We start from the raw sequence: 16,946 nt of genomic DNA on the forward strand, positions 1-16,946 counted from the left end.
TAGTCTAAGTATAATAAATGACACAACAGAAAAATACCAAAGGGCAAACCAACAGTGAGATAATAATAGAATCAGCATGATGAATAGATGTAAATAATAGCATTTCTAGTGCTTCCTGTAACTAAATTTTTTATTTAATATGCTGGTACAGATGTGTGTGAATTTCATTTCTGTTTATAAATATACACATGTAATTTTAGTGCGCTGTTCAACTTTTCGGAGCAAAAGACTTTTCTGATTTCAAACTCTGAAAAACTCAAGGTGTGTTCATGTGAAACATTAGAAATATTTAATGTGGTCACATTTGCAAATGACAAATGCAGCTGCCTTGGAAAATAGTTGTTGAAGCATTATGCTTTGCCATTTTATATTTGAGAACATTTTAGTGACTTAGTTGTAATGAAAATAGCAGAGAAAATAGAAACCAAACCTAACTGATGTATCATAATAAGTGTATTTGCTGAGAAGTGTAGTTTTTAAACCATAAGTCAAATTATTTTTCTTTTATACCCATGTGCATAAATATTAACATGAGGTGTTAACCATTAAGGTGAAAGTTACAAAATGTGTTTTTTTAACTTACTTTAGGTGCATTGACATACAGCAGAGTAATGAAGTAGAAAGAACACAAGCACTTCGATTAGTCAGAAAGGTAAAATCTCCTATGTATGATTGTGTCTGCTGTGCCACTCAATTGTGCTGACTCCTGGCTGTCTCCATCAACAGTGTTTTTTCACAGTCTCTAATACCTTGCTTTACCTTTATCATGTAATAAAGCTGATAATTTAAAAGACAGAAAAATGTAGTGAAGAGATTTGTTTTGGTTTTACAGTTCTACCATTCAGAATCTCAAGTGTGCTAGAAAAATCATGCTTACTGGATGAGGTTTGGGAAACACTTATCAAAGAGTGAATGCAAGAGCATAAAAACAATATTAAGTTTCATTGTTGAAATTATGACTACTTCATTGTATAGTTGTTTAAGCATCTGTGAGTCAGAGATTGGGAGATTTTCTGCCATGCAAGACCTGAGACAATTGTCACTGAAGTGATCATTCAAGGAATGCTTATATCCTTACACTTTGTTGGTAGCAGTTGATGCTGTCCACAGGATTTTGTCTCAGATACTCAATGAAATGTGTTAAGTCTGTGATGGTTACTGTACTGTGCACCCATGGATGTGAGATTTAAAAGTATGGTTGCTGCATTTTCAAGTTCATCCTAGAAAAATTGGCATATAGAGGTACCAAATGTCTTCAGGAAACATAATATCCTGCCTTTGTGCTGGACTTTGCTGTTCTTTATTGTTCTCATATTCTTGTAGAAACTACTGAAGTCTGGAGTAAAGCTTGAAGTAGTTGAAGAATGGTTCCCCAGGAGTACTGTCTATGTTAAATCTCTTTGTGTTTTAAATCTATCTAAGTATATTTTCTGTCTCACAGGAGATGCAATGTACTTGATTAACAATTGTGCCAAAAAAGAGAGTTTTAAGTATTAAAGACATCTGCCTCCAAACCCAAACAAGACAAAAACAAACAAAAAAGCCCCAGTATGAAGGAGCAGGTCCTTAACGAAGTTGCACTTTTATTATAAAAGTGTTTTGTGAAACTTCTTTGAAGAAGAGCTTCGTTATAGACTCATCAGAGGATGGAAGCACATCCATAATCGGTTTTTATTTGGGTCAGAAATTTGTCCTCATTATTTCTGGGCTTTTTTGAGCATTTTCTACTTGAGCAAAAACTTCTGTCTTGCATGAAAGAAGAGAGAGACAGCAAGAGAAGCAAATTCATTAGCTTGATCTGAAAAAAATGATGGTCAAAGAGAAGCATCAAAGAAAGCATACAGCTGACCCTTGGTGGTTTTTTTTTCTGTCGTGGTGCAAGAATATTGGTGTGCACCAGGTGTGTGCATCAAATGCACAGGCTGTGCAGCCACGCTTGTGGTTCCTTGATGCTGAGAAATGTTGATGGAAAGCCTTTTCTAGCATCTTTTGCTACTTACCTCTAACATTGTTTTCTTAAAAGACAATGTCAGACCAACAAAAAGCCACCCAGCCTGCTACCACTAAAGTTAGCAGCTTTCTCATGTGCTGTCTAGGCCACAGCAGTTAAGCATGCATTGGCATAGAGCAGTCAGTACTCAAGAAATTCTCTCACAAGGAGTACTGTGCTTCCTGAATAGCATATTCTGCATTTTCACACTGTCTTTTTGTTACCCTGCTCTTGCCCTTCTTCTGCTTCTGTCTTCATCTCCCTCAGTGTATCAGATTTAGTGATTTGATGCCAGGATTCCTAAAAGATTAGGAATAGGACTATATAATATAAACGACTAAAAGCAAAGAATAGAGGGCACATAAAAGGAAAAAAAGCTAACAAACTTGTTTAGAAGATAATTTACTGTGAAACTGAATTGGGCTTTTCCAGTATCACAGAACTATTGTTTTCAATTTCAAGATGTGGCTCTTTAACCTCATCTTAGGTAGTAAAAATGTCTGTGAGAATTGCATACATTAAAATTAAAGCCTTCTCTTTTCTTTCTTTTCATAGAGAAGAACAACAAAATATAAAGTAGTAATACTTCTTTATGAATTTAGAAAAGGCAATTGTAAACTTTGTTTTAAAAATATTAGGTTTAAATGGTGTATGTAGATTTAAAAAAATCTAACTTTTAAAACTTGATCTCGAATAGTTTTTGAAGGCTGAGTGCTCACTGCCTGTTTTGACTGTAATCACCTCTGCATTTACGGGTAAAAGTCTTACAATTTAGTAATATCTTCAGCCATGAAAAGGATGTCATGAAGTTGCTTCCGGAAGCATTTTTATCTCTGATAGAAGTCAGTAACACATTTCTTTTAAATTTTATGGTCTGGGTGTTTTCTTTTTAAAGCAGAAGTCAGGGTTAGATGCAATATGAGCCATGTTCTTTCTTCCTCTTTCCTAAAGGAGTCTTAAAAGACCGAATTCATACTCTCTATTACTTATTTCATTGTAGCTGCTTATAAGTAGCTTTCCTTTACCTGTCCTTGGTCTTTAGAACTGCATTTTAATACACAGAACAGATACAAAGTAAATGTGAAAAATTGTTTACTGATGTGTTTAGAATTGAGCATTACAAGAAGCCTTTCCTTCTCTTGTCTGCAAAGCAAAGAGGACAGTGAAGCAGAGCAGCTTGTGTCCTCACAGGAAGTCCCATGGCAATATCAGTAGCAAACAAGTTGCAGTTTCTAGAGTGGATTGGTGCACCTATTCTGTTGCTTATTCTTTTTTCTTTTTCCCATGTAAAAGTGAAAGACTGTGTGGGTGGGAGAGAATTTGTTTTCTCTTTAAAGTCCTATCTTAAAACTTCCTGTTTCGTGGCATTAACATTATGTATAACAAGAAGCTTCTCAAAAACATGTATTTAAAGATAGATTTGTTAAAACTGTTCCAATATTTTGGTCATAATTATTGATCCCCTCTCATTTTAAGACCTCTGCAAAAAAAGGTAAAAAACTAATCATCTTTGCACAGATACCTACAACACCGCAAAGGGAGGTGTGAAGTGGATATAGGACAAAATATTTGTGGAAGAATTATGAAGATAAGCCTGGTTTTGTTGAAAACAAAAAAGATGATAAGCAAAAGCATTGGAAACTAGTCTTAATTTTTTAGGTGCTTGGTGGATATTGAGTATTTTTTTATGTCTTATTTTTATTTATTAGTAGAAAAAAAAAAGATGACATGGCTGAGTGGGCTATAAAACATTGCACTGTTCCCTTTTTAGGCAGTCACTCAAAAACCTGCTTCCTCCTTAGTAATACATTAGTTTAGTGATCTTCTTGTTCCAGCAGGATATTTTTCAGTTTTCACAAATTGAAAAAATATGAGCAGTTGCTCAGCCTTTGTAGTCAAAGCTCACTTGGGGGACAGTGAAGAGTTGATGTATTGGTTGTTCAGGAATGGTTTTCTTTAGCTTTAATACATCTTGCTCCTTAATCTGGTGTGAATTCTGAGTATCTCAAACTAACAGCTGAGGCTTTCTGTAGTGCAGAATGTCCTTAATAGTCGATGAGTTTGTAGTTGACTGTGTCACTGGATAATGTTGTCAATATTTTGGCATACTGGATGCATTGGATAATGTTGTCAAGATAATTCTGGGAAAAAAAAAATCCTATGATGAAGGTAATCCTAATTCTCACTGCAAAAAACATCTTTTAAATTCTTTCGTATTAAGATAAAATATAAAAGTAAAAAGCTGAAACACAAAGCGAATGGTAAAGTAAATTGACAAACAAATTGAAATTGAAAAAATTTCAAGAGCAAAATAAATAGTTGTGAAGATTCACCAGATACAACCAAGTAATAGGCAGACTGGTCTGTCTAGCTGTATGAAGGTAATAGAATACTGGTGAATATGTAAGAGCATTTAGAGAAATGTAAAGAAACCACAAGGCTTTTTCTTTCCTGTTTGGCAGATGATCACTGTGAACGCTTCATTGTTCCCCAGTTCTATTACTAATTCTTTGATAGCAGTTGGAAATGATGGTCTTCAAGAAAGAGACAGAATGGTTCGAGCCTGTATAGCCATTATCTGTGAACTAGGTAAGATAAATTTTCTTAATTAGTGTTCAGTTTTGACATGGTTGTCATTCACAGTACTTGTTTAATAAGGAATTAGATGTTAAGTGTTCCTGTCAACAGTTTCATGGAATTTAGTTATTTGTGTGATATAAACTAAAATGACTTAAAAGCTATTTATGTATCATAGGCAAAGGTTTCAGATTTTCATATTTTCCTTCAAGACTTGACAGTTTTGGTTTGCCTTAAAAACATTTCTGTACTGCAGTTGGAGTTTCTTAAAGTAATGGATTTGAAATAGGGAGATTTCCATACACAAGATGCTTACAAATTTAGAAGAGTTCAGCAAACTACAAAATATCCTCATTTTAAAAAATTTTTGAGATGGGTACTGTAGTAGTCGGGACAGTGCTTTATACTAACTCCCTAAACTTTCATTTGGCTGCTAATTTTTAAAGGTTTTCAAAATCAATCAGTGGGAAATAATTCAGTAATTTATTTACAGGATTAAAGTTTCTGTTTTAAAGAAATAAACAAAATGTTACTCTTATTTCAGTATAAATATTTTATCTATGTTGGTTCAGTGTAACGTGAAAACTCTTCATGGGAAAATCCAGAAACTGCTATATGGAAACTTGATTGGGAGTTAAGCTGGGAAATGGCCCAGTTGGAGACTGAGTGACCAATATCTTTGTGTATGATAAATGAATCCAAAATCACCATTCATTACCAGTGTCAGCTGGTTCCATAAAAAGCTCTACATGTGCCTCAGCAGTGTTCAGGATAAATAAGATACTCATACTAGAAATGATGAGTTTGTCATGTACCATGAAATGTTTTATCTTAGTTCATTGGCCAAAATTACCTGTTTTCCTTTATCTAGCTCTTCAGAATCCTGAGGTGGTGGCTCTTCGGGGTGGTTTAAGTACCATCTTGAAAAATGTGATTGACTGTCAGCTAAGCCGAATAAATGAGGCTCTGATAACTACAGTTTTGCACCTCATTAATCATCCAAAGACCCGACAGTATGTGCGAGCAGATGTAGAATTAGAGGTGAGTGCAGTTTTATTTGTTTAGTGACAGAAATTAAACACTTTATTACTCATTAAAATGTTTTACTTTTGTCTCAGATTTCCTGTGTGTTAGTGCACAGTGTCTAAAAGATAAAATGTTTTAGGATAAAAGCCTGAGACTTACAAAGCAGAAATAACACAACAGTTTGGAGTGGGACTGAGGGAAGGGCACTAGTGATTTAACTGTATTTTCATGTGAAAATAATGCGTGTCTTTCTTTTGTTTAGCGAATTTTAGCCCCTTACACAGATTTTCACTACAGGCATAATCCAGACACAGCGGAAGGACAACTCAAGTAAGTGTTAGTGCTGCTACTTTTGCCATCAGTTATGTTTGTAGCATTTTAATTGAGCTGTACTTCTTCCAAGTACCAAATTTCTAGAAGTTGAATTTTGTAGGCCAGAGTGCAGTTTTCTAAAATACTGTTAAGAATTTAAGATTTAAAAGGGTTTGTTTAGCCTAGAGAGGAGAAGGTTGAGGCATGCCCTCTGCTGAATGGAGGCCTTTTTACTACCTATGAGAATGCTTTCAAGATGATATAGGCAGGGCCCTTCATGGTGGTATAAGGTGGGAGGACAGGAAGCAACAGAGACAAATTGAAGTAAAAAAGATTTCAACTTGGTATTAGGGACAGTGGGGATGATTTTATTTATGAGCCTGGTCAAGAGTTAGAATATGCTGTCCAGAGAGGTCCTGCTGCCTTGAGTTTCTAGCACCCAGCTGGATAAAGCCTTCAGTTTTTTTGCAGGTATTCCAAGCTGAATTACAGATGCTTGTATACCTCCTAAAGCTCTGGACACTGTAAAGGCATTTACTGAGTTCTTGCAGAGGGGTTGAACTATGATGACCTTTAAAAGTGCCTTCCAACCCAAACCATTCTATGTTTCTATAATGTGACCTAGTCTGATAACAGGTGACTTTTGTGCGGTGATTTGGACTAAAGAGAGATCTCCTGAGGTGGCTTACAACTTGAATTATTCAGTTTTTTTTAAATTATGAAACAGGATTGGTGCTTAAGTCTGGGTAACTGAATAAGGTCCAAATCTTTTCATCTCTGCTGTAGACTTAGTGTCAGTGAAGGTGCCGAGTGATTCATATGACCCCTTGGGGTGTTTTTATGTTATCCTTCTGTGGAAATTCCCCTGGAAGAGGAAAAGTAACAATAATCAAAATTTCTAAACCTTTTCTCTGTGTATATACATTGTGTAAATACATATGTACACATATATGCATACATAAAATACTTCTTTTACTCAGGATTTTGTCCCCTATCTCAGTTAACTACCTTTTAATAATAATACTGTAGTACTGTTTGTTTTGTAATTATTACCTGCATTGTGACATTTCTGTTTCACCGGCAGAGAGGACAGAGAAGCGCGATTCCTGGCTAGTAAAATGGGAATAGTGGCTGCATTTCGATCATGGGCAGGTAAGATTTGTTTATTTGTTTGAAATTGGATGATTGGAAGTGATTTTATTTCTATTATAAATGGCACAGGATCTGTCTCATTTGATATGTCTAATTTCTATCAATACCTTCCTACAATGGTACTTAATATGTGTTTTGATACTGTAAAATTGGAGGATGCACTGCATAGTTTTCTTAGACTCCTGAGAAGGCAGAGCTTTTCCCCTTCTCTGTAAAATGCCTTATAAATTACATTTTGATGGTCATTCTTGAAATCTAATGTGTTAAAGGATATTTAAAATAGCATTCATATCATAAGAACTTGCATTTGAGATGGTTCTGCCACTGTAAATGAAGTCTTTTTGTCTGTGTTAATAGATACTGGCAAATATTTCACCTGCGTTTGCCATAACTGAAGAGAAATTGGAAATGGACATAGCAATTTTTCATGTAGAAGATATTTCTAAATCAAAAAAGGTTTTTTTTTTTTTTCATTTTACTTAATCCTTTCTCTGTGATATTACAATATGTGAGATGAAGGTACTGCCTCAGGGATTGCTTTTTTTTTTCCAAGACACTGTCTTGCAGATTTCAATCAGTTAACATAAACATTCACCAAAATTTTGAGTGGAATTTTTCCAGGCTATACTTAAGCTGTTTTGTGACACTATATGTGTTATTTTTTAAATTCTGACAATTATCGCTAAGCTTAATTTTAATATCTAGATATCTTTCAAATGTTCTCACATGCTTGAAGAGAAGGCATGTGATGACTTTGAAACTTTTCAGAAAACAGTTTCTGATAGGTGTGTTACTGCATCTTCCTGGACTCAGGCACTTAGCTGTTAGAATTTCCCTGAGACTAAAGGAAAAGGAATTAATTTGTTAGGTTAAGATACAGCTTTTGAATGAAATACCTTACAGTTCTCCTCAGATGATGAAAACCTTCAGGCTGAAGAGCTACTCATTAGAGACACTTTCATCTTTTTCTCATTTCTTCCATGCATATGTTGTTTTCACAGGTAACTTTTCAGTACTGTTCACAATAGGAAGGACAAAAGTAGCACAATTTTTTAATGAGGAAATAAAGTTTTGTGATTAGTAATTTTTTTTCATGTGTACTTATTTTCAAACTGGAAATCTAATTTAATAATTTGTCTATTGTCCTTTCTTTTGTTGATAAGGGAATATTGTTATACATTTAATGTTTTCTAGGTATTATCAGCCTGTGCAAACCTGGAAATTCTGGGATTCAGTCTCTCATTGGAGTACTCTGTATACCAAATATGGAAATCCGGGTAGGTGGTGAATATTTAGCACTGGTAATATGCTTACTGCAATATATTACTGAAATAATACTTAATATTTTAATTAAGTTATTCTTAACTTTTAAACAATTAAGTGGTTTAAATAAATACAGACTCCAGTTATGAAACATGAAACAAGAACTCCAATTATGTTCTTGAGTTTATTTAACCCCCAAAGTTCAAGTCTGTAATTCTGTTATAAAATTCCTATGAAATTGGGAAGCACACTATGTACATGTGACAAAATGAAGGAGAGAAAAATTCATAAATAACTTTTTACTCTGGTCACAAATCAAAGCATGTTTACAATAGCTGCAGTCACAAGTTATAAGCATAATAATCAGAGTTGAATTCCAAGTTAAAAAAATGTTTCTTCACAAATTAAACTTAATAGAGAAAAGTTGATGGTTCCAGATGTAACTATTGTAAAAATCTGCAGTCCAAGTAGCCTGAACTACTATTGCATTCATAATGCCAATAAGGGATAATTCAAAAGTAATAAAAACCTCAATCTCTCTTCTTCAGTTTATTTCCATTTGTGAAAGAAACACTGCAACAAATGCACCAGTGTTACCACTCTAGAAATCTTAAGGGACAATTTTGTAAATCTGTAAAATTCCTGTTGTGTTATGTTTTTTTTGGTAGCGAGGTCTGCTTGAAGTTCTCTACGATATATTTCGTCTTCCTCTCCCTGTTATTGCAGAAGAATTTATTGAGGCACTTCTCAGTGTAGGTAAGTATTTAAAACAATTCACATAAGAATTCTGTGTGTTAAACTCCTATACAAATTTAAAACCTTTGCTGTCTCCTATGTACTGTAAATTGCTTTGTTTTATCGCTGAATTTATTGGGTGCTCTGAAGTCCTGTCTGAAATTCTTTATCACCTGTTAAGTGTTATAAGTTTGATGAAAGATCAGCATAGTTAGGCATTAATGCAAAGATTGTAAGGTCAGCACTACAGATAAGACTTCTTTGAACTGTTAGGAGTATTCATAATTTGTGGATGTGTTAGTGAGTACTACAGACAAGTTGTTAGTCAGTCTTTTCTGTATATTGTCTATCTGTTAGTTATCTCCATTGTCCTTAGACTGCTGCTTTTTTGAGGGCAAGTTCATGCTTTTTCGTGTCTTTGAATTTAACCAAGTTAGTATTTTACCTTTAGAGTTACTCTTTTGTAAACCCAAGAGAAGTCTCTGCTTTTTTAAATTTATAAGTAAATAAATTTGTTGCAAACTTTCTACTCCTATATATGGATGTACCTTGTAACATTTTAGATGCTAATGGTATTTTCTCTTAAACTTGTTTAATATGTTTATGAATTGGAAATATCACTGTTTTTGTTGACACTTAGATATAATCTTTGTCCTAGCTTTCGAGGTACCCTTGCTTTGTTCAGGACTGTGGACTAGAGGACTTGTTAGAGATCCCCTCTGACAAAATTTTCTGTAATTTGAAACCACCTGAAATAATATTTGCGGGCAAGGGTTATTATTTACATACAGACTGCCATTGTAATAATACTGTAAAAGCCAAGTTTATAATTACCATTGTCCATATTTTCTTGTTCTAGATCCAGGCAGGTTTCAAGACTGCTGGAGGCTTTCTGATGGCTTTGTAGCTGCTGAGGCTAAAACTGTTTTACCCCATCGAGCCAGGTCAAGGTGAGAATTTAATGACTAACTTCGTCTAAGCCATTCCTCTTCTTTTGTTTTGTGGCAGTGTGGACAAAACGTTTCTTGTTTTCTTGCAGGAACAATAAGAAATGTACTTTCTAAACTGTTTCCCTACTTTTTTTCTCTTTAGGCCTGATCTCATGGATAATTACTTGGCTTTAGTGCTTTCTGCTTTTATTACCAATGGACTTCTGGAGGTAACTAATGACTTTCAGTTTTAATAGATGCTTGCTACATCTATTGCTTGCAAGAGTTCAGGCAAGATGTTATACCTTAAATGTTGTAATGTTTTTTTGCTTTCTGAAGGGTCTGGTTGAAGTGATCACAAGTAGCGATGACCATGTATCTGTCAGAGCAACTATCCTCTTGGGAGAACTTCTGCATATGGTAAATACCATTCTATGTATCTACTTGTAAATAGATACTTGCTATTATAGCATTAATTTGTATTCCAAGCTTGAAACATGTAGTTTTCATCTGAATAGTGGATTAATTTCACATTATATCTTCTGGCACTTCATGGATTAAAGCCAGTATAATTCAGTAGGAAGACTATTTGGAAAGTATGTAAACTGCTAGGGGCTCTGCTCCAAGGCTGTCCATAGGTCTGACACTCACTTTCTTGCCATAGCAGCAATTGTATTTTTAAGCTGAAACCCTCTGAACACTCCCATCAGTAACTGTGTTTGGGAAAAAGACCATTGCTAATTTTTGCTTTTCTTATAATGATGGTCAATAGGCCTCTGACCAAGTGTGTTTAGCTTTCTGCCTCACAGGGGAAACAGATGAAAATTTATTCATACTCAGCTTGATGTGCTTTTGGTACTTTATGTTACTCATTCAGGCAACTCCATCTTGGTGGAGTGCTCATGCTGCAGGGAAACTTCAGCTTCATTCCACTTCTGTGGACCTAAGACAGCTCTTACAGTATCTTCTCTCTCTGAAACTAATCTTGTACTGAGATGATGATACTGTTTTCATAAATACTCCAGTGCTACATTTTTTATAATATTATATCCTATTTTTCTGGTTTCCTGAATACTTTTGAATGGGCATGATTGTTAACTCACACTCGAGTATGCTATAAAGCACAGGTATTTTTTGATTTTCTGAAGGATGATCTGTTAATCAGATATGGCTACTGTTTCTCAAAAACTGAAAAAAATACTTACCTGTTTATTTAGTGTTTGGAAATGTAAGTAATCTCTTTATCTGCTTGTTCTTTAGTTTCTAAAAATATTTGTAGAACTAGATGTTTATTAAAAGCGCTTAAATGTCCAGTAACTTAGAATGTTATGTTAATAAATCAGGGCGTTTTGTGCGGTAATGCTTTAGTAGAAATCATCAGCTTTAATTGTATTTCTGATTTTAGGGGTTTTTAGTACTTTTATATACATGACATAAGCTCCTGCTTTGGAAGTTTTTGTATATTGCAACTTAAACTCCAGTGGAAACAATATGTATTATAAAACTCTGATATTGTTTCAAGTTACTTGCTAGTGTAATTCAGGTTGATTTGTTAGATCACAAATTCAAAATCATGTGGGTAGTTATGCTCTGACATTAAGCAAAATGTAATTTTGTTGTCATAAATTTGTGAAAATCTTGTGAAAAGTGGTAGATTCTTGAAATGTTGATCCTAAAAAGATGGATGAAATCGTTCTAATAAGTTATTTTAACTGGTCTTTTGTTGGATTTTTTTACAGGCAAACACAATTCTTCCTCATTCTCATAGCCATCACTTGCACTGCTTACCAACACTGATGAATATGGCAGCATCCTTTGACATCATGAAAGAGAAAAGACAGTAAGAATTATATGCTACATTTGAAAGCATAAAGTTCTGTCACAAAATGCTATCTTCTCTGAAACTTCCTAATGGAAGAAGTCAAATAATTATAAATTCACACGTCTTTAATATGTATTTCTTCAAATTTGTGTTCTTAGTTGGTTTTCTTTGTAGAAGATAAAATTAGTGTGTTGAGGTTTCTTTCACTTGTAAAAATGGATTTGTTAAGGATTCTTGCCATTTCTGATTTCTCTTGTCAGATCAGTATTCTGATACATAATATAATGTTCTGTCTTTCATTGTGTTGTCAGTGATAAATTACAGGATTTTTCTAAACTGCTAGTGTGAAATGATAAATAGTGCTTGTAGCGTACTTCCTAAAAGTGTAGTGCTCTTCTGGTTTTAGTTTTGAAGGTTTCTTATATGTCAGTGGAAAACTTTGCTATGCAATGACAGCATTAGTTTTTCAAAAAAGGCATATCTGGAATTTCAGGAGAGGATATTTCACATGGCCAAAGTGGTGGGGTGAAAAAAAGGACAAAGGGCAGAAGACAGATGCTTATACATTACCTGAATTGTTGTCCTTATTGGTATTTCTGGACACACCTGATAGAGTAGTAAGAATTCCCATTTCTGTTGAAAGAAAGTAGTTTTTTAGAAGTAGTATTTTTTGTTTGAGGATTTTGTCATGGGTCAGCACTCTACACTTTTATAGTCTGAAAAATTGTAATCTTTGTGTTACAGACTAAATTTAAATAAGTGACCAAATCCAAATGTATTTGTTTGAAAATAAAATAAAAGCACTTTCCTACACTATGGCAATTTTTGTTTATGGGGAAGAAAGATTGGCTTGACTCCTCTTTTTAAGACTTCCTTATTTTGAATTGCTTAGTAGGTGGGGTTTTTTCTGCTACCATTCTTTTGTAATTAACTGGTTTTACCCTTGTCAGCTGTCATTCAAGTTACTCCCTTTTCCCAGAAAGCAGAAACATGCTGTTCCTGAACTGTTTAGATATAAGAGCAGGGAGTGTACTCTTGATAGTCCTGCCACCCTTGCAGAGAGGCGGGATTGGGATGAGAGTGGATGAGAGACACTTTGTTACTCTAAGTTGAAGCAAGTGCTCTCAACTACTCACTTCGCTGCAGAATGTTGGTCTACTGTGATATCTCACAATGGAAATCAACTTTAAACATTTCAGTATCCTCTCTGAGGTGTAACAGACACCAATAATTAGAGAGCAGAAGAAAAGTTATCAGTAAGGATAATACTTCAGTGCTAGAAACTCCAAAAGATATTTTTCTGTATAATTTTGATACGAAACTTGACTCTTGTGGTTGTATAAAAATGTGTCCCAAGAAAATAATTTTCTTTGTCTTAGAATTGTTGGTCGGCTCTTTCTTGAACTGTTTACTCAGAAGGTGGTGGTCCTCTTTAGTCTGATAACAATTGCCAAATACTAATTATGGTATTTCTTTTTTCTAACAGGCGGGCTAGTGCAGCACTCAACTGCTTAAAACGTTTTCATGAGATGAAGAAAAGAGGCCCTAAACCTTACAGCCTCCACTTAGATCATATTATTCAGAAAGCCATCTCAACACACCAGAAAAGGGATCAGTACCGTGTGCAGAAAGACATCTTTATTTTAAAGGTATTACGATAATTCATTTTTCAAACCTGAATTTGACCCTCTGTTGTGGAGACTTGTGTCTCCTACCCCTCAAGCTTTACTCAGTGTAATTCAGAATAATTTGTGTGATTCTATGTAGTATTTTTTTTATCTCATTTGTCTTGCGGACATTTGTGGATACTAAATTGCATTTCTGTAAATTAAGGAATGAAATTCCAGTAACTTTTAATGGTTTAATGGTGCAACCAGTTGTGATCCTTAATGCAGTACTTTTAGATCCTTAATGCAGTACTATAACCATAAAATTTACTGTGAAACACAGCACTTTAATGATTTTTGCATGAGCAGCAGTAGGTAGTTCATGTGGCAAGACTGAAAAAGATGATGCAGGGAAACCTGCCGTTTCATGTCTGTATTCCAGGATACTGAAGAAGCACTCATCATGAATCTTCGAGACAGCCAAGTTCTCAATCACAAAGAGAACCTCGACTGGAATTGGAATTTAATAGGGACCATACTGAAGGTGAGCTTACAAAGGCCATGATAATATGTTGGAGAAAAAGTCTTTTTTACTTCTGAGCTTTGGCTTTCTAATATTCATTCCAGAATACATCTAATAATTTGTTTCATTTCAGGAAATTAGAATCTCCTGGGTTTAGTCAGTGCTGCTGTAGTCTCTTTATATACAACCCTTAAATTACATTAAAAAATTATGATAGTTAAATTCACAGTTTCCTAAGAAGCATGTATTAAATGTTTTATGTCTTTATTTGTATAGAAATCAACGTTATAGAATTAGGTATATTTTCTTTAAAGCTGCTAATACTTCAGACTACAGAGGGGTACAGCTATGTTTAGATTCATAGCAGATTTTTTTAAATTAATGTGAGCTGAAGGTTTTATTAAGAGGTGGGTTCTAGATCAGATTTCAGATGCTTAGACTGAACCATGTATGAAAACTTCATTAAATGTTTTGAACTAATGCAAATACTTCTATAGCATTGATTTCATTACAGAATTAATTTCTTTTTACAATATAAAGGAAATAACTGATGGGGTGATGGGCATTGTTTTAAATATATTTATATATCTTAAATATATTTAATGCACAGATTTTAAGATACTACCTCTTTTTGTAAGCGGAAAATATACTTTGCTTGACTAAGAAAACTTTCTAAATACTTAATATTTCAAACCAAAATTATTCCAAAATGTCATTCTGTGCATCAAAGCCATCCTTGAGCTGAATAGCATTCTCTTACTGTCTTCTTTGCTGTGTTGTAACAAAGATGGTGAAAGTACAAAAATGGCTTAATGGTGACAGTCATAATCAAGACTATGTTGTTTTTTTGAGAAAAAGAAAAGAAACTAAATATTTCTGTGCCTTTTTTTCAGGGACCGATAAAGTTGAAAGAGCAAGAATCTGTCTGGTATAAAGACCTGAATATGTATATGACAGTAGCTTTGCTCCACCAGATTTCACTGTTTAAAGACTTTTTTACTGCCATTATACCATTTACTGGGTTACTATATAATTATTATTAGTCATAGATACTTTTATCTTTGATTCCCTATTAAAGATATTCCCAGAAAACTGTTTTTTCAGAATCTCACTGTTAGTATGTGTAGTATTTTAACAGTGGAAGCTTTATGTAGTTGACCTCTGTGTTTTGGGTTTTTTTTAAACTGAAATCTATGTCAATCAGCGAGTTTCCTTGCCATCTCAGACCTCCCCAGGAATGTATTTTCTAGTGTCATGTCAAAAAGTTCCTAATGTCTGAAAACTGGGGACTCCTTTCTGAATGAGAAGTGTGTGTGTTTTCTGGCTTACTTCTAACCATTTCTGTTCCTGTGTAACACCAGCATAAACTGAGATGATGTTACCAGAGCGGTTGTCTTTAGTCCCCTAATGAGCAGGATCCAGATTCCAGTGTCTGAAATTTGTTACCTCATTTGGCTGCTCACCTCCCCCTTGTCTGTTGCAGCCTTGTGTCTGTGGAGCATCAGCTCTCTAACCACCTCATTGTGTGCAGTTCAGGTGGTGCCTTACTGCCTTTTTCACTTGCTCAGCTTGCTGTCTAAGCTGCTAAAAGAGCAGCAAAAGTGTCAGCCTCATCTGTATCTGGCGCTGTTACTTGGTGTAATCAATTTTACTAATCATTAACTAGTGCTGTGTGTGTCTTAATACTGGAATACCAACTGGAAATGTAGAACAGTGTCGCATAGATAGGAAAGAAGAATGTTTGATTCACTTTTTTGCTGTTCCTGACAAGAAGATACTGACTAGTAGCAGCAGAAAGAAATCCAGAAACCATACAGACAACAGATGGTTGTAAAAACAGAGGAAAATGTAATGGGAAGAATAGATCCTAAAGAGAATATTATTTCTCATGTGGTCCTTCTTAGTGTATCTTAGAAAGTATCAACAAGGGTGTTTAAATACCATTTTAATAAGCAGCATTTTTAAGTGATCTGTAACAGAATAATGATTACTTTTAAGCCAATCTGATGAATATTCAAAACAGCAGCTAAAAATGATTTCCCTGTTATGCATATAAAATTTTTTGTTATTTGCAGAAAAGAAACTAAGCAAAATTGTTTATTTTTCATCAGCTTCTCATACTTTTTTTGTTTTCATTAGAACTGTGGTCTTGTACGTATAGTATGTGGCCAATATTCCCTGTCCTTCTTGAGAGAAAAATTGAACAATTCTTGAAGCAGGCAGCGTGGGCTTTTCAATAAAATCATGTCTTTTTTTTTAAGATATAACATTAGGTGCAAGAAAACTTTTCTGATTATTAAGTAAATACAACTGATAGAAATAAGTGAATTTTAGTGACTAATCAAGGACTGATGTACAAGTTTCATATAATGCTATATTTGCTGTTTTTTCTAGTGGCCAAATATAAATCTAAGGAACTACAAAGATGAACAGCTGCATAGGTATGTAAAAATTATGTAGACTTCCTTTGAAGAAAGAAATTTGGAAAACCGGCCTTTAGTACTGCAGTAAAATATTCCCTAGATGTATCATGTTTCTAAACCTAATCTATAGATAAGAAGTTAAGGTGTAAATTTGGATAATTAAGTTGCAATATTTGCTTTAAATAAACAGGTGTTTAAGCTTCTTTTCTATGTACAGGTGCTTTATATGTTTAGTCCCATAGGAATCATACCACTTGTGCAAATACTATATTTAACTTTAAACCTTAGAAATGTTACTGCTTGATATATCAGTCAGAAGTGTTTTATGTCAGAGCTTGGAAAAATTTTACGGAGTTAAATCCATAGTTGTACGGGTTTTTAGCTACAGCTTTCATCAATATCCAAGAGGAAATTATTTCTAGTTGCTGTTAATAGCAGGAGAAGCCTGTGTGATTTAGAAAAAAAAAAAAAAAGACCGAACAAACAAAAAGCCTCCAGTACAGCTCTGGTTCCTTTCATGTCTGTTGTCAGTAAGACATGTTTATTACTTCTGTGCCTGTGTGGTCATAGTGTTACTAATTAGTTCT

The 16,946-nt window shown here is 34.3% G+C and overlaps 1 protein-coding gene across 1 annotated transcript in view; it reads left to right on the forward strand.

The window, feature by feature from the left end:
- RICTOR (RPTOR independent companion of MTOR complex 2) overlaps positions 1–16,946 on the forward strand; it is a 73,318-nt gene that overhangs the window by 28,887 nt on the left and 27,485 nt on the right. Inside the window, exons 6-19 of the mRNA XM_059491728.1 lie at positions 589–652; positions 4,453–4,579; positions 5,439–5,608; positions 5,856–5,923; positions 6,990–7,057; positions 8,252–8,334; positions 8,989–9,076; positions 9,915–10,005; positions 10,148–10,214; positions 10,324–10,404; positions 11,724–11,824; positions 13,293–13,455; positions 13,856–13,957; positions 16,331–16,377. Coding sequence (XP_059347711.1) covers positions 589–652; positions 4,453–4,579; positions 5,439–5,608; positions 5,856–5,923; positions 6,990–7,057; positions 8,252–8,334; positions 8,989–9,076; positions 9,915–10,005; positions 10,148–10,214; positions 10,324–10,404; positions 11,724–11,824; positions 13,293–13,455; positions 13,856–13,957; positions 16,331–16,377 — 1,320 coding nt within the window. The remainder of the gene's footprint in view (positions 1–588; positions 653–4,452; positions 4,580–5,438; positions 5,609–5,855; positions 5,924–6,989; positions 7,058–8,251; positions 8,335–8,988; positions 9,077–9,914; positions 10,006–10,147; positions 10,215–10,323; positions 10,405–11,723; positions 11,825–13,292; positions 13,456–13,855; positions 13,958–16,330; positions 16,378–16,946) is intronic.

This window comes from Ammospiza nelsoni, chromosome Z (assembly GCF_027579445.1).
Source record: "Ammospiza nelsoni isolate bAmmNel1 chromosome Z, bAmmNel1.pri, whole genome shotgun sequence".
In the NCBI taxonomy this organism is placed as follows: domain Eukaryota; kingdom Metazoa; phylum Chordata; class Aves; order Passeriformes; family Passerellidae; genus Ammospiza; species Ammospiza nelsoni.